We start from the raw sequence: 21,164 nt of genomic DNA, 5'->3' as shown, positions 1-21,164 counted from the left end.
AGGTCTCAATAAAAAGTCACAGAAACTGATAAATAACAGCAAACAGCACAACAATATGATAATGGGGAAAGGGGCTTTAATGCATCAGCAACAGAAAACCGAAGAACAAACATTTAGTTGGAAACTCTGACAGGACTAAGTCACCAGAAATAATGACAGTCATTTGTTAACAGAATTTCTGAAAAATAATATAATGCTGTTTATCATATTCTTCCAGAAAAAATAGGAAGAAAAGCAAGAACCAAATGAAACTATAAAGAAACTGTACTGGATGTGCTGGTCCTTAAGCACTTTCATTTTCCATGAACAAGGAGTGGCCAAAAAGATTCCATTTGAGGGTGTTGCTGCAGCATACATGCTATAAAAAGTGACTCTGATGCAGTCATATAAGCACTGACATGTGGCATTCATGTCTTTCAAACATGCAGACCTGCTGAAACAAGAACTATGGTGAAGTTATTACCAACTGCGTCCAAGCAGGACTAACATGCTATTATTCTTTTCTTGGCTGCCAAAGGACAAACACTGGTAGACACCCACAAGAGAATGAAGAATGTAATTTCAGCAGCATGTCTGTCAAAAACCATCATTGAGGAACAGTCCACCAAGTTCCATACTGGACATGATTCAACACAAGATGCCGATCAATCTGGGACGTCACCTTCATTTCAAGGAACCTAGTGTCTCCATCACTGGGGTACAGTCACTGCACAAAGCTGGAGAAATTACAGCATGCAATTAAGGTAAAACATCTGAGAAAATTGTGACAAGGGGTGCTGCTGCATTATGATAACACACATCCACATAACGGAAACGTCTAATGCAGAAGTCATGCCGACTCAAGTGGGAGACACTCGAGCACCCGCCCTATGGACCTGATCTCTGCCCTTGTGGTGATCACATCTTATGCCTCTTAAAAAAGACCTTGAAGAGTTGATTATTCGTATCAGACTAGGATGTGCTGCAGGCTATTACAGACTTCTTCATGCAGTAGAACACAGTGTTGTACCAAACAAGTAACTTCAACCTGGTGCACCAGTGGGATGTTTCCCCCAATGCCACGGCAATTTTGCCGGATTGGCATATCGCATCTGAACTGTAAGTCTTTCAAGTGGAAAGTTACTGAGTGCCCCTTATAATTATTACCTATAGGAAGTCAGAACTGTAGGTCATGAGAAAGAAGTGTACCATATTAAATTATGCGCAAAAAGTACAGCATCTTAGAAAATGATGATGATACTAACATAGATGAAAGTAGTAATTATTTAACATAAGCACTAGAGCAAACAGCAAAAGATGTAGCAGGTGAGAAGAAAGCTAATAAAACAAGGTAGCTATCGGAGAGAACGTGACAGTTTTAAGTAACCTTATAATTATTAACTATAGGATGTCAAAATTGTAGAGCACGAGAAAGAAGTGAACCAGATTAAATTATGCGCAAAAAGTACAGCATCTTAGAAAATGATGCAGATACCGACATAGATGAAAGTAGTAATTATTTCACAAAAGCAGTAATACAAACAGCAAAAGATGTTGGGGACAAGAAAAAGCAAATGAAACAAGGCAGCTATCAAAGAGAAAGCGAGAGTTTCAAGTATGCATAGAAACTTTGTACGATAAGCTGTCATCAACAAAACCCCTTGGGAACTATCTTTGAGAGGGTCTGAAAAGGCACTATGAAAATTTATCAAGAGTAACAACTGAAACAAAAAGAGGAATAACAAAACAAGAGAAACTTATGTTGGGCAAACATCATATTGCTCTAATTAATATGACAGGTGGTGCAAGTAACTAATAAGAGAAAGTAAGGAAACTGTTCAAGCATTCAAAAATTTAAGTTTCTGAATGAAATGAGTGGAAAATTTATAATCAATGTGTACCGCCAGTTTTGGGCTGTGGTCAAGAGATACAGATTTATAATGTAAAAATCAATAGAAACTGAGGGTTGTCCAGCTAGCAATGGAGAGTTGCTTATTTGGAATAATAATGAGAAACAGTGATGGGATCAGGGAACAAACTAGAGTAGCAGATGTAATTATGATTTTAATGGAAATAAAAGGACAATGGCAGGAACTTTAAGTCAATCAAATGGATGGTAGACGAATTAAAAAAGCTCTGTGCTGGTTTTCAAGAAATAAGGAAAAATATTCAGAATATTCTGGACACAAAACAGTTCCCGATTTGGAACTCCAATTGGTTCGATGCGAGTACCATTTGTGATGCAGCAAACATCCCACCAATAATCAGTTTCTTCCCGGACTCATTGCAGCAAATAAGGCATAACTTGAGCAAAGGCAGCATAGATTGGGGAGGAACATACACATGATCTTTAACAAAACCCCAGAGAAGGTAATCCAGAGATGTCAAGTCTGAAGAGCAAGGTGGCCAGACGACTGGCCCTTCATGGCCAGCCCATTGTCCTGGGAAACAATTATCAAGGAAATGTCAAACTTCCATGAGGAAATGAGGTGGTGCACCATCTTGCTCATAGTAAACTATTCCCTCTCAGTCATCTTCATTGATCTGTTGGATTAAGAAGTTTTCAAGGCTATCCAGATACACAATACCAGTGACAGTTTTCTTCTAGAAGGGCACCAAACATTTTATCTTTGAGGCTGTCACAAATGTGTTCCAGGGATACATACGGGTTTTCACTGCCCCATGTTCTGCAGTTATGTGTGTTCACCATATCACTGATATGAAACACCATATCACTGATATGAAATGCTGGCTCATTGCTGAAGATTATTGTGTTGAGAATGTCTCGTCATCCTCTATTCAATGCAACATTTTTTACACAGAATTTCCCATGAGTAATCTTATGTGCATCACTAATGTGCTGTGGCACTGTGAATCTGTTTGGTTTCAAGCACAAATGTGTATGCAGTACTTGCCAAACAGTGTATTGTGGAATGCGAGTCTAGCGAGATGCACGTCACACTGATTTTTGCAAATTGCAGACAAAGCTCTCCCAAACCTAGTTGACATAATCATCAACATGTGGGCTACCAGATGGTTTGTCGTGTCACAGTGAACAATGCACCTCAATAAAGTTCTTGTGCCCAGAGTAAATTGTAGGCCTACTTGGAGTTTCTTGAGCTTATTCAGTGTGGAATTTATGCTGAATATTTGTTGCACAGTTAGTTTCATGAAACCAAAACACACAGGGAGCACACTCCACACCGGTGAAAGTGGTCACCTATAACTGTGCAATACGCTGGTGCTACTGTTGGTGTAAAGGGGTACTCATGCACTACTTGAATCAAACTTGAGGTTGTTTGCTACAAAATGACACATCTACTGTTCTGTAAGTTATCTCAATACATTTTTTATATCATTCCAAAGTTGTAACAGACTTTTTGAATCACCCTGCACTTCTGGTAGCACTAGAATATCAGTTCTGTTTTTTGTTCATCTATTGTGGTGCATTTAAACTGTGGATGATTGTTTCCGCTATTGGACCTAATCCCATCCAGCCCAAGTTAACAGCCAGCCATTATTTTGCAAAGAGACCATGAGGATAAAATCAGAGAGATTAGAGTCCACACAGAGGCCTACCGACAATCTTTCTTTGCACAAACAATATGAGACTGGAATAGAAGGGAGAACCGATAGAGGTACTCCATGTACCCTCTGCCACACACCGTCAGGTGGCTTGCGGAGTATGGATGTTGATGTTGATGTAGATGTAGATGTACCCATGCCGTTATGGTAGCACATCAGCTGCATTTCCACTATAACAAGCAGTTTGTGTCAGTCGTCACTATGTGAGGGTGGTTGTTGGAAGACCCTAATGTTTCCCTGATTTCTGAGGCTGTCTCCAACAGTCCACACGTATTGCCCCAGAATATTCTGCTGTCACTGGTAGTGGATGGGTGACTGATTGAGTTTCACATATCACGGGAATGTCCCTCAGCCTAATTAACTTAGATATGTGCCAGCTTTTGGGTTATTCTGCACTGCACTGGCCATTCTGTCAAGTTGTGTCTTATAGTAAACAGCGCTTTTCTTTCTGGGGGCAATTCTCCCTCTTGGCACATTATAAGAATGTGGAACAGCGACTGGTAGAGGTTAATTTGCTGATGGCTCAAAATATTTTCAAGTTAGAGACTTTTTCTGTTTTGACTTTCAGATAGTTGGCAAAATACGTTTACTGTCTCAATCAGCCCCCTCCAAAGATTTAGACTTTTTAATTAAAGTTGTACAACCAGTTGTTCAAGAAAACTTTGAATTGAGCAGGAAATTTGGAGCTACATGCTCCCTTAAGCCATATGCAATCCTTAAATTTTGTCAGCCCTGCCCCATTTCCTTTGACATGTGCAATAAGTTCAAGGCCAAGTTGCAGCATTGACAGGATATCAGTGTTGTTTCTTCTATTTTGCTGAGTCAGTGGACCACCCCTTAGTGGAGATTCAGAAGCTACAAGGCACTATCCACTTTTGCAATGATTTTAAACAGACAATCAATGGGCAATGTCTCGCAGACTCATATCCCATTCTGCAGCCTAAGGAGTAGTTGGCAAAGTTGTCAGGGGATCGGTATTTCTTGCACGTCAATTTGCACAACACATACCCTCCGTTGTCACTGAAGGCCAATTCTCAGAGTTTCTTGTTGCTGGAAACCACCTCTGGGCTCTATCAGTTTAATCACTTGCCTTTTGAAATATCATCTGCATTTGAAAGTTATTAATATTACTTGGAGCAGTTGAATAGGACACTCCTTACTGTGTGAAATACCTTGATGTCATCTGGGTCACAGCCTCCAAGAGTTGAGCATTTGTAGAATCTGCAAATAGTTTTCCAATGCCTGCTACAAACTGGAAAAATGTAGTTTTTTCCCCAATGATGCCTTTTTTGGGGCATGTTCAGCAAAGAAGGATTTGTCCCTACAGACTACCACCAAAGCCATTGTCAACTGGCTGGCACATGAGAACCTGAAGGAGCTCAAGTTCATTATGGGCAATATTTCATATTATGGTATGGTCATTCCCCAGGCCACACAAATCTGCCACCCTCTAAATTGGCTTCACCAAATGGGCATCAAAGTTGTCTGATCTGATCTCAACCAGTGTTTGTGCTCCACTCTATGTTTGGCTTGTTTTTACACCAGGTAAACCTTTGACCATGGCCTGTGACGCATCCCAGAGAGGCATTTGCGCAGTCCTGTCACATCGGAATCCAGATGGCACCAAGCATACCATACATTCACATCAAAGACACATTTCACAGCCCAACATATTACTCACTGGCTATCAATTTCAGAACTAAAATATTTCACTTTTCTGGCTTGGGGTGAAGTTCCTACTGATCACCAACCACAAGGAATTTGGTTTCTTATTTGGCCCTTGGCCCAAACTGCCAGATAGGACTGGCCACTGATTGCAGAGATGTGTGCTTTTCCTCAGTAATTACACTTATGAAACTCTGTACCAGTCCAACTTCCAGCAATGCCAATGCTAACAGACTATTGTAGTTGCCAGTGGGACTGGATTCAGAGTATGACCAGCATAACGCTCTCATTTTCACCTTTATTATGTCTTGGAGCAGACCTTGCTGGATTTTCCTTTGGTGGTGCATAAGGCCATGGCTGCCAAGACCACAACCTCCTTCCCTGGAAAAATCATTTCATTCAGTGGATTAGAGGGTCCTTCCACTTGCTGTAGAGGCACAACACTGTATAATTGTTGTCCCTCCTGCATTGCATCCTTGCATACTTGAGCTGCTACAGGTGTCATACTAGCGTATGACTCATATGAAAGTTTTGGCACATTGTCATGTCTACTCGATGATGATCAATCACAACATCAAACACCAGCGAGGGCTTGCCAGCCTGTGCACAAAACCAGGCTGCACTGCCGTGTCAGTTTTCCCCTTGGTCAGTCCTGGAGAACCCTTGGAACAGGATGCATTTTGATTTTGTGGGCCACTTTTATTGGGAAGCATCTGGTTGTTGGTGGTCAATACATTATCAAATTTCCCACACATCACCAAGCTATCCTCAGCGATATTACCACCAACTGTTCGCACGTTATTGGTCATTTTTGCTATGAGGGCTCCTCCTGGGAAGTTGTCAATTTGTTTCAGAGGAGTTACAAGATTTCTGCATTCACTATTGTATCCAACATCTGACTACCAACCCGTTCCACCCATAGTCTAACTTGGAGGTGGAGTGCTTCATGCCTAGGTTCAAGACCTAAATGAAAAAAGTCTGTGTCTGCCTCATCTACAATAATGCCCTATCAAGTTTCCTGGCTGCGTATTGTGTGACAAAGGCTAGAGGGCATAGTCTGGAATGTTAGCATAGGTGTCAACTGCGAGGTCTTTTGGATTTGCTGCAACCCGAGTCACATACCTGACCACAGCAACCTGCCATGTTTTTCTCCTGGGGCTGCAGTCTATGCCTAGTCTTTTGGCCACAGTCAGTTTAAGCATATGTATTAATGATTATTGGCTGCCAGGTGTTGTGGTGGCCCACAAGGGTCAGTAGCTGATTGTGGTGGATTTTAGTCGGGAGTAGCTGATCTGTCATTCCAATCAAGTGCGGCGACAACCTGTTCATCTGAGAATTCCAGGTATGAGGAGGAAGATAGTGACATGAGAAATCATGTTAAATTAACAATGAACAGGAGGAGGGAATGGAGATGCCACAACAACAACTTTCCTTTCCTCTCAGTTTACATATACAAACCATAGGCAGTAGCTACAATAGCTTTTAAACATCAATAATTTATATGGAATAATAAATGTATAATTAACACACTTTGTGACATAAAGTATTTTAAAATATGTGACTTATAAAACTCAATTAAAATTAAATTTCAATACGAAGTTACAAATGCAGATTTCCCTTAAATTTTATGATATTCTTGAAATTTCCTGAGATGTTCCTGATTTTTGCAGGTAAAATGTAATTCCCTGAAAATTCCAGGTTTTTTCAGAAGAATCGGCGCTCTGAAATAACAGGAAAAACAGAGATCTACAACCTCAGTTTTCATCCTCTAGCACTGACTATTGGTAATGCCCAATTCAGAAGAGTAGCAGTTTTTCTAGATATATGGCTCATTGAGTCCTCTTTGATTTTGTGGTATGTAGAATCACTTAGCGTACTTTTGCTGTATGACCTCATGGCAGACAATAACTGGAGAAATGCCTTTGTCACCTAAACTCGTTACATGAGAACAGCAAGTTTATGATTGAAATTAAGAAAGATGGGCCTTTACCCTTCCTCGACATGCTAATATGCGGTAAGAATGACGGTTCATTGGGGCATTCTGTGTACAGAAAACATGCATGCAGGTCTATATCTCCAGGCATCTACTTACTGTCAACCTGCACAAACTGCCGGTGTTCTTAGTTTCTTTACATATCCTGAGCACATAATATTGGATGATAAAATCCTCCAGGCGAAATTAGAACACTTGGAGAAGGTTTTTAACGAGAATAGCTACACTTCATGCCAGACAGAAGGCCATGCACAGCTATAACACAAGAAGCACCACACTGAAGACACTGATGATGACTATAAATCAACTGTGTCCCTTACATGTGCATGGAATGTGTCTTTCAAACTTGGAAGGTTGCTTAGGAGAAATAAAATCAAGGTTATCTTCCATCCAGCAGTGACAAGCTTGGCCCTGGTTGGATCCATTAAAGGTCACTTACAACTGAAAAAAGAGGGTGTTTACAAAATATCCTGTGACTGTGGTGCTGCATACATAGGCCAGACGACACACACTGTCCGGGAGCGTTCTATGGAACACAAAAAAAAACACGTCTTTGGCAATCATTAAAATTAGCACTAGCAGAACACTATTTCCTTGGGGGCAATCAATGGAATACAACAGAACAAAAATTTTAGCTTCAGTTTCTGGTTTTTGGGATTCAGTAATAAAGAACTGGTGAAAATACATCTTGCTGCTAATCTTGTAAATCATGACAACGCCTTTCAACTGGATACATATTGGAAACCTATAATTAAAATTATTCAGTCACAGCAAAATTGACAGAGTCATTTGATGCTAAAATAATTAGATCATCTCTCATTTCCACCACTGAGGGCAGCACACACAATTCGGCTGTTGCACACAATACATCACCTGACACATACACCAAAAAATGCCAGCTCTTTTAGCATCCATGGAATTTGGCATACCGTGAATGCACATGGGCTCTTCAATAGTTATCTATTCACCTGGAGATGACCGGACATCTCTTGGCTGAAATATCATGGCAGAATGTCAACAGGATCTGATTGCACACCAGAAAATTACTAGAAGAAGAGATACACCGCGAAAATTTTGGAGGTTACAACCTGTCCTACCTTTGTAAAAATGAACTCGTACACTAGTTGTGAATGTATATTTTGAGCTACCTACTTTCACTGTATTATGATTACAATTGCCCATATAGCACCTTGTGCCAAAGTGTTGTTTAGCAGCATAAAGATCGTAAGTGTACTGTCGGTGGTAAAAGTAACAGAAGTTTGCAAATACTTTTCAGCATGGGACTTCTCTGTGCTGAGAATAATGCAATAATTAATTTGATGATTCCACACTTAAGTATATGCTGCAAATCTACCAAAAAGGTGAGATTATACTAATAAGCAAGTGCACAGAGGCATTTAATCAGTCATTTTTATCATACTGAATATGTGAATGGAAAGGGAAGAAAACCAAATACTTGGTACAATACGTAATACCCTATGTGATGCACATCACAGCGATTAGCAAAATATAGGTGTAAATGTAGATGAAACTGATGGGTAATCTCTGCAGGCAAAATCACAATGTGTCACTATCATTCTTTGCAAATAACAATAAAGGTAATCATAACAGCAAAAGAATCTACTTTGGATGCAATAAAAGAATCAGAAGCAAAAATTTCAGATTGAGAGGAGATAATTGTGAGGAAGAACTTGAAAATACTAGCTGTATAACAAATATTAGCAGCCAGCAGTCCCAAAAACAATAGGAGTAGCAGCAATAAAAGCAGTAGTACTGTCTGATTTGAAACAATTATCACTCGATAGATGGTGGGCTGGACTGCTTCTGCCACCAGAACACCAATGAGAACCAGGCAATGATGGCTGACACCGTTGGCTGGCACTCTGTTGCTACTTCAACTGCACTGCGCTTCATACAGCATTTTACTAGACAGTCTGTACTCTGCCATTCATCTGTGAGCCATTGTAGTAAGAGATTCTTTAGTGTTTCGTGCCTCATGATGCGTGACGAAAACAGTCAAAACGGGGAGTGGGAGGGGGGTAGAACAACACTGCACATTCCTGGAATACCTTCAAAAAAGAGTGGTGGAGTGAACTGAAGTTGCTCTACAAATCAGTGAGCAATCACTAACAAGCATAAGCAAACCTAGCTCCATAGCCAGGCTCACTAACACAAATTTGTGCAGCAGCACTCGACTTGGATGTAAGCCTGTTTGAATCTTGACGGTATATGAAATTTTCACAGCCAGTATTTGGTCGGCGGGGGAAGCAGAGGTGGTGGTATAAAGTTCTTGACCACCAGTCTTCACAGCAACGCCACAGATTAAATTTCAAGCTTCTCCGTAGTGCCTCAAGAAGTGAGGGCATGTGACACTGTTGATGGCAATCCATTCGTCAGATGGGGATTTAAAGCTCGGTGGATACAACAGTACACTACGTCATGTCCGGCCCACTACTTTAATATAGGGTGACTAGGAAGCGGTTATCTCGGATAGCTAGATAACAAATCATATTAATGGAGTTTAGTACAGTAAAAATCAATGTCCTTCGATATTTATACAATTTCCATGCAAGCAAATAATACTGTTCACGAGTCATGGCTCATCTTCTAGTGAGGCTGCGGCTAGCACGGAGCGGCTCTTATATTCTCTTCATATAAGGGCCGCTCCTGTCGTTGTGCGGTCCTAATCAGTGTGCTACTGGCTGACATCACCCCACAGCCTTCTCTGCCGTTACGTTCCAGGACGACATGCCAGCACTTGATGTTACACTAGAACACCTAAACTTAACAGTTATACTTACATACACAGCTCACACCTCACAACGGAAAGGTGCCTGTGTGCACGAAATGAATACTTTTCCAATTAGGTGGCTGAACCTGGCCTTTGGGGTCTCCCAGCCATTCATGCCATACGACTTTATTAGTATCAGCAAGGAGAAACTTGTGAACAAGAATCAGGTAAATGATCAAAATTGGTGACACACAGAAAGAAGAGGTGCCTCAAGATGAAGGTCACATACCTCAAGAGTTTTCAGGAAGATGCAATTTCTCATGAAATGTTATGTGCCATGGACCTGTTTCGGAACAGTAAATAATCCTTGCTACAAGTTGTGTAAAAGTTAGGATTGTGCTATAAAACTATTTGTCAGCACAAGTTATTAATGGAACATTGAGCTATTACAGTCTGGCAGTATCATTATCCGAAGAAATTGATAGGGACAAATTTTGATAATAGTGTTTGACTTAATGAAACACAACTACATGGAGGGTACAACTTAAAAAATGGCTGGACACACGATATCATAAGCAGTAGTATGGAAACTCTGATTAGCAGAAGGAAAAGAGTAATTGTATTTTAAAAGGTTTCATTCCCAATTGTTGTTATTATTTCAAGTAAGGCCTCTGATTATCATGAAGAGATGAATCACAGAACTTTTGTGAAATTGGTCAAAGCTCTGTGCTTCAAACCTTAATAAAAACCCACTGTTATGGTTAACATTCTGTATCAGTCGGTTATACAAGGTAAGGAGCCCATAAAGGCATTCTTTGCTGGCTGGAGAAACAACATACCAGTTGACAATAACTTGAAAAGAGTAAAATTATTAGAACTAACATTGGAACACAATCCAAAGTATCTAGTTTACCTTGTGGATGAAATGTAAAAAATATAGGGTGTGAAGAGGTCAGACTACATCCATATAATTGCCATTTCAATGCAACAGAACTCATTTGGGCTCATTTCAGACAACATATTGCTACAGAGAATAAAATATTATGTTGACTGAAGTGGAGCACCTTGTGAAGGACACAACAGAAAAAGTGCACCCACAGGCTGGCAAACAGAAGTAAAACATACGAACAAGTTATACAAGAGGAATGGAATAATAAAGGCATATTACAACAGTCCATCAAAGACTTGATTATATCTGTCACTATGAGGCACTGCTAGTTCCACTGACTCTGAATTAAGTAGTGTCTTCCCCTTGTCTGAATAGTGTCCACTGTACTTGACAAACCTCTTACTTCAATTAAATCTTGTATTGTCCATTTGTCAATTTAACTTTTCTGTTGTGAGGCTAACGGCCTTGCCATAGTGGATACACTGGTTCTCGTGAGATAACCGAACTTAAGCGCTGTCGTGTGTGGTCGGCTCTTGAATGGGTGACCATCCAGGCCGCCATGCACTGTTGCAATTTTTCAGGGTGCACTCAGCCTCGTGATGCCAATTGCGGAGCTACTCGACCGAATAGTAGAGGCTTCAGTCAAGAACACCATCATTATGACCGGGAGAGCAGTGTGCTGACCCCACACCCCTCCTATCCGCATCCTCCTCTGAGGATGAGAAGGCAGTCGGATGGTCCTGATGGGCCACTTGTGGCCTGTCGACGGAGTTGTTGTTCCCCCACCACCACCGAGGTTAAGGAATACTGTTCAGCCACCTGACATCACCTCCTTTTGGTAAGTTAGACTGCATTTTAAATAGACTTTATTTTGGGGAAACATAAGGTGTCATGTAAGTGAGTTTAACAGTGTTCAAGATATTCAGAGGTAGGAAGGAACTTTTCCAGATGGGAAAATTTTTCCTATTTCAATAACCAATCCAACACCAACCCTCATTACAATTAAGAAAAGATTTCTGACATGCTCAGAGATGCTACTGAGTAATACCACAAGTAAATTTTGAAATTTTTACTTGATTTCTGTAGGACATACAATCAGTCAGTACAATGTAGTACTACATCTGATGAAGGGCTTAGTCCAAAAGCTCAATATTTCTCAAGTTCAGTTTCATTGTACCTGCCTGGGACTCAATGTCTCCTCTATGTCATGGGTAGCAATCTATCCTCTTATTATTATTAAAAAATTCTGCAACTGCTTCTCTTTCTTGCGTTAAATTTCCTCATTCCTCCTCCTCTTTTGTTTTCCTGTGTCCTAACTGATTACCTAATAAAGGGCTTCTAAGGAACTTCCAATGAATCTAGTGTTTAAATGATTTTCTCTATCATCTATGGTTAGTACCTTGGTACTGATGCTAGGTATATTTTTAGCAGAATCCCAGAAAAGATAAAGCAACAAATTATGTGCAGTTTTAGCAGTAAGCACAGTCTTGTGTAATATAAATGTGCAACTTTTCACAAACAGTAATTAATATTCTTACATGTACAAATCTTACCATAATTATATTAAAAACAAAGATTCCAAGACTTACCAAGCGGGAAAGCGCCGGCAGACAGGCACAATGAACAAAACACACAAACACACACACAGAATTACTAGCTTTCGCAACCGATGGTTGCTTCTTCAGGAAAGAGGGAAGGAGAGGGAAAGACGAAAGGATGTGGGTTTTAAGGGAGAGGGTAAGGAGTCATTCCAATCCCGGGAGCGGAAAGACTTCCCTTAGGGGGAAAAAAGGACAGGTGTACGCTCGCACACACACACATATCCATCCGCACATACACAGACACAAGCAGACATATTTAAAGGCAAAGAGTAAGGGCAGAGATGTCAGTTGAGGCGGAAGTACAGAGGCAAAGAAGTTGTTGAAAGACAGGTGAGGTATGAGCGGCGGCAACTTGAAATTAGCGGAGGTTGAGGCCTGGCGGATATCGAGAAGAGAGGATATACTGAAGGGCGAGTTCCCATCTCCGGAGTTCGGATAGGTTGGTGTTGGTGAGAAGTATCCAGATAACTCGGACGGTGTAACACTGTGTCAAGATGTGCTGGCTGTGCACCAAGGCATGTTTAGCCACAGGGTGATCCTCATTACCAACAAACACTGTCTGCCTGTGTCTATTCATGCAAATGGACAGTTTGTTGCTGGTCATTCCCACATAGAAAGCGTCACAGTGTAGGCAGGTCAGTTGGTAAATCACGTGGGTGCTTTCACACATGGCTCTCCCTTTGATCGTGTACACCTTCCGGGTTACAGGACTGGAGTAGGTGGTGGTGGGAGGGTGCATAGGACAGGTTTTACACTGGGAGCGGTTGCAAGGGTAGGAGCCAGAGGGTAGGGAAGGTGGTTTGGGGATTTCATAGGGATGAACCAAGAGATTACGAAGGTTAAGTGGACGGCGGAAAGACACTCTTGGTGGAGTGGGGAGGATTTCATGAAGGATGGATCTCATTTCGGGGCAGGATTTTAGGAAGTCGTATCCCTGCTGGAGAGCCACAAAACAATTTCTACTATTCAAGTGACAGCAAAGAGAGACACACATAAAAGTTACAAAATCAGTAGCATTCAGAGCTCAAGGTTTCTTCAACTAGTAAAGAAGGATTATGGAAATAAGAATGCTGAGAAAATAGTTCAAAAATTTACTTCTACATCTGCTGCCTCTTGTAAGTAGATTTTTTTGATCTGCATTCAACTGTATTTTAATTATGGTAATGATTTTTTTTAGAGACTTGTTATACAATAGATAATAAATAACACAGGAAACCATTTACCATCTATTCACAATGTTGTGGTGGTGGTGGTGGTGGTTGTTAGTGTTTAACGTCCCGTCGACAACGAGGTCATTATAGACGGAGTGCAAGCTCGGGTTAGGGAAGGATTGGGAAGGAAATCGGCCGTGCCCTTTCATAGGAACCATCCCGGCATTTGCCTGAAACGATTTAGGGAAATCACGGAAAACCTAAATCTGGATGGCCGGAGACGGGATTGAACCATCGTCCTCCCGAGTGCGAGTCCAGTGTGCTAACCACTGCGCCACCTCGCTCGGTCCACAATGTTGTGACCAACAGGTACTATTGTATAATGTTTACATTATGTATTGTACCTGTAACATTTACATTCAGCATTGTGGGCCACACACAGAATTATTGGATTTGCATTCATTCCTTCATGATACATAGATGCAGCTCTCAAATGATGAAGAAGAGTGACAATAATGCAATCTAACTATTTATTCTAGTTTTAGGTATATGTCTGCCTTTAAAAAGTAGAGAGAAAATAATCATAGCCTCCAGCAGCATTATACTAACACTTGATTCAAATGCTGTGCACAATACATCACACAATGAAATCTCAATTCCTAATTATTTCGTACTAAAGTTTTAATAATATTCTTGTAGCAATAACTTGACCTCGAGTTATATTCTCACTTTAAAGAATAGATAGATAGACAGATAGATAGATACCTTTGTTCCGCATGGTACACAATGATGTATTCGGGAACGATACTTTTGTTTGGTGGAGTTGTGACATGTACATATACAAGTATCACTGCCATATTTGTCTTCTTGATCAGGAACAATTAATGTTTCCATTTGATCATCATCTCCCAAGTTGTCACTGTCAACTTCAGCACAACCCATCTCATCAAAATCAGTCGACAGACTAAAAACGGAAAGTAGGCTTGTACTGATACATGCAATAATGAATTAAACTCCACTGTCTTACATGAACAGCTGCATTTAAAATTTAGTTTCTGTAAGTCTATCAAAATAAATGTTTTATACCTGTCTGGAAGGTGATCTTGTGGTAAAATTTCCAATAAACTTTCAATGAGAAAGCTGTTACCTCTCAATAATGGTAAAACAGCACTGCGCACATCATTCATGGTTACATTTGTTTGTGTGCTCAGAAGTGTAAGAGCAGTGTAGATTTTGCGTAGCTGTTGTGGCTGTCTTTTAAAATATACCTATAAATGAAATAATAATAATAATAAAGATGATTAGAATCTGAAATGTGAAGTTTAGTTAACAATTATATACGAAAGAAAACTTTATAATATAAAAAAATTAGTAATACACATTTTTGGTGTTTACAGAAAACATTAAGAAGTGGTACATAATTAAATGGTAAAGTGTGCTAGTTATGCAAGATGTGGAGGTAGAAAAGAACATTGGCATAATGGAGGTCCATTGCATAGAACAGGAGTGTACCTTTAACACAGAACAGATGACTCAATAAGATGCGGTAGAGCAGTACAGCATGAACAGCTGCAAGAACAGAATCCTGGCACAGAAAATGCATTTATCTGCATAAATCATGTGTCTAAAATCATTAAAAACCACTTACGAGCATTAGAGCATAAAGAAAAATTTTCTTTCCTCTAGAAAAAATTCAGGTCTGAAAGGGTTAAGGAATTTTTAACACGGGAAACACCATCCTCAATCCAGTCCATCAGAAAAAGTGATGAAAGAGATTGAAAAACTTTGTTGTACATATTGTTCAACCAGATATACCAACTGTGTTAAAATCATAACAGAATTTTTACTTATATTAAATGCATTGCCACATTTACCTGGTGGTTTTCCCCAGTGGAAGTATCAAACAAGGGATTTATGAAAGAACCATTGTTAAAGCTGCATAAGTGGCCTGACGGGGTAATTTACAACAGTGACATTGTTCAAGCAAGGGAAGAGAAGCAATTACTTAAAGAAAGAGTAGAATAAAAAGTAAAAGAGCATAATACAAAATGATGCTACCTATCACAACTGAAATTTTTACATTTTATAAAATGTTATTAGTAGAACCTAATCTCAACTTAGACATACATCTCTAAGGTTTAGACTGAGTACTTGACAACAAAAGTGCCACAAGACTTATAAGAATAGAGTAAAATGAGAAGGAGAGAATAATGTCTATACATAACCTCTTAAAAATAATTCAGCAACTTTTAAGCAAGAACAACAATGAGTCAAACAGATTCATTCAGTGGCTATGGCTAACATCAACACAATGGAAGAAATCAAACCAAGCAGGAGTATACTGGAGAGTTTAAAATGAAAATCACACATATCTAATATATTAATGATGGAACAATGAAGTCAGTTACAAGGTATTTTACTAATATACTTGTAAGAATCTGAGGTATGAGACATGGTATAGGCAAAAATTCATACAAGAAGATGAATAATTTTTTTCATAAATACATCAGTCCTTGTGAAATCACAGACATACCACATCCAAAGGCATTGTTTTTAAAAGATCCCATACATGTCACGAAGGACTATACAACATAGATTTAATTAAGAGATTTATTATGTACAAATTAGATCTCAGGGATTCGCGATTTGTGTGAATTTTGTAGAGCTGCACCTATGAGGCCTTAGTCGATCATAATAATCTTCAGATTTTGGTCTCTGTACAACAGTCCTTCACGTTTTACTATTCTGTCTATTGTAAATTATACTTCTATCTACTACTCCTACCTTTTTTATTGAAGCACTGATACATACTCAGTACAGATTTTATTTCATTTTTATTTTTTCTTCCCCCTCATAATGTAATAATCTAAATCATTTGATTCAGATACAGGAGACAAGTCAAATTGTGGTAAAATTTGACCATAAACAAAGAACAGCTGAGATTATCAAACAGCATAATAATAATAATACAATACAATTTCATTATATATGCATACAATAAAATATAACACTTAATTACCCCCTTGCTCAAATTATCATTCATCCTCTATAAATTCTTCTGTTGAGTAGTAGAATTTCTCTCACACAATCTGCTGTAGCCTTGTTTTTAAAATTTCTGGCTTCATATTAAATATGTTTCTGCCCATTACCTTGTTACACACTGTCATCCCCATACACTGTGGAGTCTGTGCATGTAATTTCAACTGGTGTGTGGGTAGCATAAAATTATTTTTATCTCTTGTGTTGTATGTATCATTAAAATGATTCTCCTCAAAGTATTTTGTCTGTTGTATAGGAAGATTATAATTTCATAGCTGTATATGGAGGGAACAGTTAGGATTTGTAATGTCCAAAATAATGGGTGACAATACTCTGTTTGGTGTGCAGTAGACATGTATCAACAATTTTCTTTCGCAGTTTCAATATTCGAGATACACTACATGAATGTCCCCAGAAAATTGTCCCATATCTAATGACAGATTCAAAATAACTGTGATAAGCAATTTTTCACGTACTTAAGTCAGGGGACTTTGTTAGTATTTGAATTGTAAATGCAAATTGCTTAATTTATTTGATATGAAAACAATATATGCATTCCAGCTTAAGTTCTTGTCCACATTTAGTCCCAGGAATTTGACTGTGTCAACTTCTTTCATAGGTTGATTATTATGTTGTATTTTAAGTTGCACACATTTTGAATGTTTGGTTTTGAAATGTACCATATGGGTTTTTGCAATGTTCAATTTCAACCCATTTAATGGAACCAGTTTCCTAAGATATCCAGTGTGCTTACAATGGAGCTCGGAATTTTTTCTGCATGGACATCTTCAATTAAAACAAAAGTATCATCTGTTTAGTTCATCGTCATCTTCTCCTTCCCAGGGTTAGGTGTTCCAGCCTGTTATCATCTCTCCATCTCTTACAAGGTCTACCTAGTTCTCTCTTTCCAGTCAGCCAATAATTCACTATCTTTTTTGGCAATCTATTGTCTATTACTCTACCAATGTGGTCCTTCCATTTCAATCTATTCTCTTCTACTTTGTCATTAACTGAGAAGATTTTTCAATCTGATTTTATTTTGTCCTTTTTATTACAGCCCCATATGTGTAGCATGAACTTTATTACTGATGTCTGTATACATGTGTTTTCTTTTTTGTTACTGTCCATGATTCAGAACAATATACATGAGTACAGCCCATCAACTTTATAGAAATTTATTTCTCCAGTGCAAGTATTAAACAGGTGATTTATCAAAGATAACAGTACAGCAACTTGTAAAATATATCCAGTAACACCAAAGATGTAAATTATCTAAGAGTTGCAAATTTATTTGTACTTTTACCTAAAGTTAGAGGTGAAGTATCTTATATGATGCTGGTTTTTATTCCCTATGTTCTTCCAATTGTTCTGCAGATAGCTTGTTATATATGTCTGCTTGTGTCTGTGTATGTATGTATGGATGGATATGTGTGTGTGTGTGTGTGTGTGTGTGTGTGTGTGTGTGTGTGTGTGTGCGCGCGCGCGCGGGCATGCGCGCGCGAGTATATACCTATCCTTTATTCACCCATTCCCCCTAAGGTAAGTCTTTCTGCTCCCGGGATTGGAATGACTCCTTACCCTCTCCCTTAAAACGCACATCCTTTCATCTTTCCTTTTCCTTCCCTCTTTCCTGACGAAGCAGGCACCGGTTGCGAAAGCTCAAAGTCTGTGTGTGTGTTTGTGTGTTTTATTCATTGTGCCTATCTACCGGTGCTTTCCCGGTTTGTGTGTGTGTGTGTGTGTGTGTGTGTGTGTGTGTGTGTGTGTGTGTGTGTGTTTCTCAATGTCTTTGTTGTGGTTAGTAATATCACATTCTCGATAATTAAAATGAGATACTTGTTCTAAAATTTTCTGATATTATTTTTAAAATGACTGGATTCTTCTCTTTGAAAGTCAGTATCTTTGACTTATTTCGAAATATAGTTAAGTTGTAGTGTATTGCCTTTTGGCTCAATCCGCATACTGCTCTTTGTAAATTACCTTCTGTTTCCCATATAACTATCTGGTCATCAGCACATAACAAGGTTTTAATGGTATACTACACCATACTTTAATTCCAAACTACATTTAATCTTTCTACTTCATAACTTGGTCATCAATATATAAATTAAATAAAGTGGGTGATAGATTACACCCTTGTCAAACACCTCGATTTACTAAAATTTCAAAAACATTTTACTTCAATATTTTCCAGAAAAGATGTCTTTGTACCTTATCAAAGGCTTTCATGTAATTAATAACTGCTTAAAGCATTTTTAAGCCAAATTCCTGACATTTTTCAATAATAGGTCTTACCAAAAATATCTTATCATTACATGAACAACCCTTTCTGAAGCCCTATTATTCTTTGGAGATTACTGTACCACTTTTTGTAGTCTCTGATTAAGAATAGTTATGAACAAACTAGTTATGAACCAATTATTGTATGAAGGACATTCAGATTACTGGGACAGTTAAATTCGCATCCCCTGACATCACTACCCCTACACCAACACACCTGTCAAAGAAACAATAGAAATTATTAAGAACAACTTGCTTAAGCAGAAAAAAAAGCTTGGATTTACCAGAAATGTGTAACTTGACTGATTTGTTAACACTAGAACAATCACATAAACTTTTCTTTTAATGACAAAATGCACTACTACATCTCCTCCTAAACAACTGAACTGATTTCAACCAGACATGGCACACAACCCCTTTCTGTCAGACTGTGCAGGTAAGAACCACCTACATATCATAAATGAGGAGACATAATGTCATAAACACTAAGGTGTGTGAAAAACTGTCACATTATGCATGACATAAAAAGTTATTACTTCTTTGCTACTGACTCTAACCGCAACATATTTCACAGATAGTATCCACATACACTACTCAATGCACCTAGACAATTATATCATGGTACCACTCACAGCTCTGGAGATATGAGTCATAACACTGAGATGTATGAAAAAATGCCACATCATGCATGACGTTTGAATATGTTTATTCTTTACCACTAAGATACTCCTACAGTCAAGTCAATTTATGGAAATCTTTGACACCTGGCAGCATTTCTGAGAGCTTTCAACTGTGAAGCACAAATGGCTGTAGACAAAACCGGTAGCCATTTACGGAGCAATGAAGAGGTGCTCCCATAGCAACATTTATGAAATATGTTGTAGTGACAGAAAGCAGCTGTGCGGAAAATCCAGGATGGAATGTAACAATATTCTGAGAAGGAAAGTTGCTACTCACCATGTAGCGGTGATGCTGAGTTGCAGATAGGCAAAACAAAAAAGTAAAATCTTTTTGTTGTGTCTACCTGGGACTCAGCATCTCAGCTATATGGTGAGTAACAACTTTCCTTCTCAAAATATTGTTACAAAACCTCCTCTCATCTAGAAAAGCACAAACAGATTCATATAGAGCAATCCTCAACAAGATACACAAAATCCCTTTAGAAACAGCTGACCAATCTGATGAACTAAATACTATTAAAGTATAACTGTGTAGGCTCTCATGGCCAGAATAAGTTCACATAAAAGTTTATTGAATATCCTACTGCACCATAATGAGTAGTAGACCCAGAAGAGGACCACTGAAACTATGGCCAAAATGTTGGTTTCTTCAGTATAGTTTATTGCATTATGACACAATACAATACTCAGAAATCTTTTATGTCCACCATTAAATTGCTTACAACAATGGCCACAATCCAAAATTAATAGATGATCTAAACAGTACCAGTAACAGTAACAGTGGCTATGGGGACACATAGCCAACCACAAAGACAAGCAAACACTAGATAACACCACATCACAGCTAACAGAAAACATTGTGAGCATGCCTTTTTTTAAGGAAAACTGTCATATAAAGTAGCAAACCTTTTCTGAAGAACAATGTCAGAATCAGCTTTTTCACAAATTAACAAAATAAAGGATGAAGCCATCCATACTATTAAAAATAATGGGAAGCCATACCTTCAATCAGGAATATATACAATTAAATCCATTTAACCTGTAATATTGTGTGGTCTAATAACTTATTGTGCCACTGTGTAAAGTGCAAGATACAAGGGATTGTATCTTCACCTTTAATGTTTGGTTACCTAAGAACGAGTGTCCCTTCATTCAAGATGCTAGTCAGTTGTTTCCTGAAGATGGCTGAATAAGCCAAAAATAAAGTTTAAAATAAACAGAAACGAGTAGAACAAAAATAGTGTACTTGTTATTCAACCTTAAACAATTAAATGCAATTGATGTTTGAAGATATATATTGGCAAAACAAGAAGCAATTCCAATATACATTTTTGGGAACACAGGGATACTCTTCATTTAAAAAACTTAAGCAAACCCACATTTGCCTTACATGTAGCTCAAGATGAACATCAAGTGACATACACAGCTCACAACCCAATACCCCACCCGGCCACAAAAGGGAAAAGAATGAACTTACTGGAAGACATTTAAGTTTATTCTCAGAAATGTGCATCCTCTAATGACATCCTAAATAACCAAACAGTTACCCTATAAACTGTATCTAAGGAAAT

At 38.7% G+C, this 21,164-nt stretch overlaps 1 protein-coding gene across 4 annotated transcripts in view; it reads right to left on the bottom strand.

Moving 5' to 3' along the window:
• Positions 1 to 21,164, bottom strand: part of LOC126272502 (uncharacterized) — a 139,118-nt gene that overhangs the window by 15,554 nt on the left and 102,400 nt on the right. For all 4 annotated transcript variants that reach the window (XM_049975393.1, XM_049975395.1, XM_049975394.1 and 1 more), the window contains exons 6-7: positions 14,681 to 14,862; positions 14,360 to 14,558 (exon numbers count right to left, since the gene is read on the bottom strand). In XM_049975393.1, the coding sequence (XP_049831350.1) occupies positions 14,360 to 14,558; positions 14,681 to 14,862 (381 nt within the window). The remainder of the gene's footprint in view (positions 1 to 14,359; positions 14,559 to 14,680; positions 14,863 to 21,164) is intronic.

Source organism: Schistocerca gregaria, chromosome 5 (genome assembly GCF_023897955.1).
Source record: "Schistocerca gregaria isolate iqSchGreg1 chromosome 5, iqSchGreg1.2, whole genome shotgun sequence".
NCBI lineage: Eukaryota > Metazoa > Arthropoda > Insecta > Orthoptera > Acrididae > Schistocerca > Schistocerca gregaria.
The sequence above is the reverse complement of the archived record's forward strand: the minus strand, read 5'-3'. Positions and strand labels throughout refer to the sequence as shown.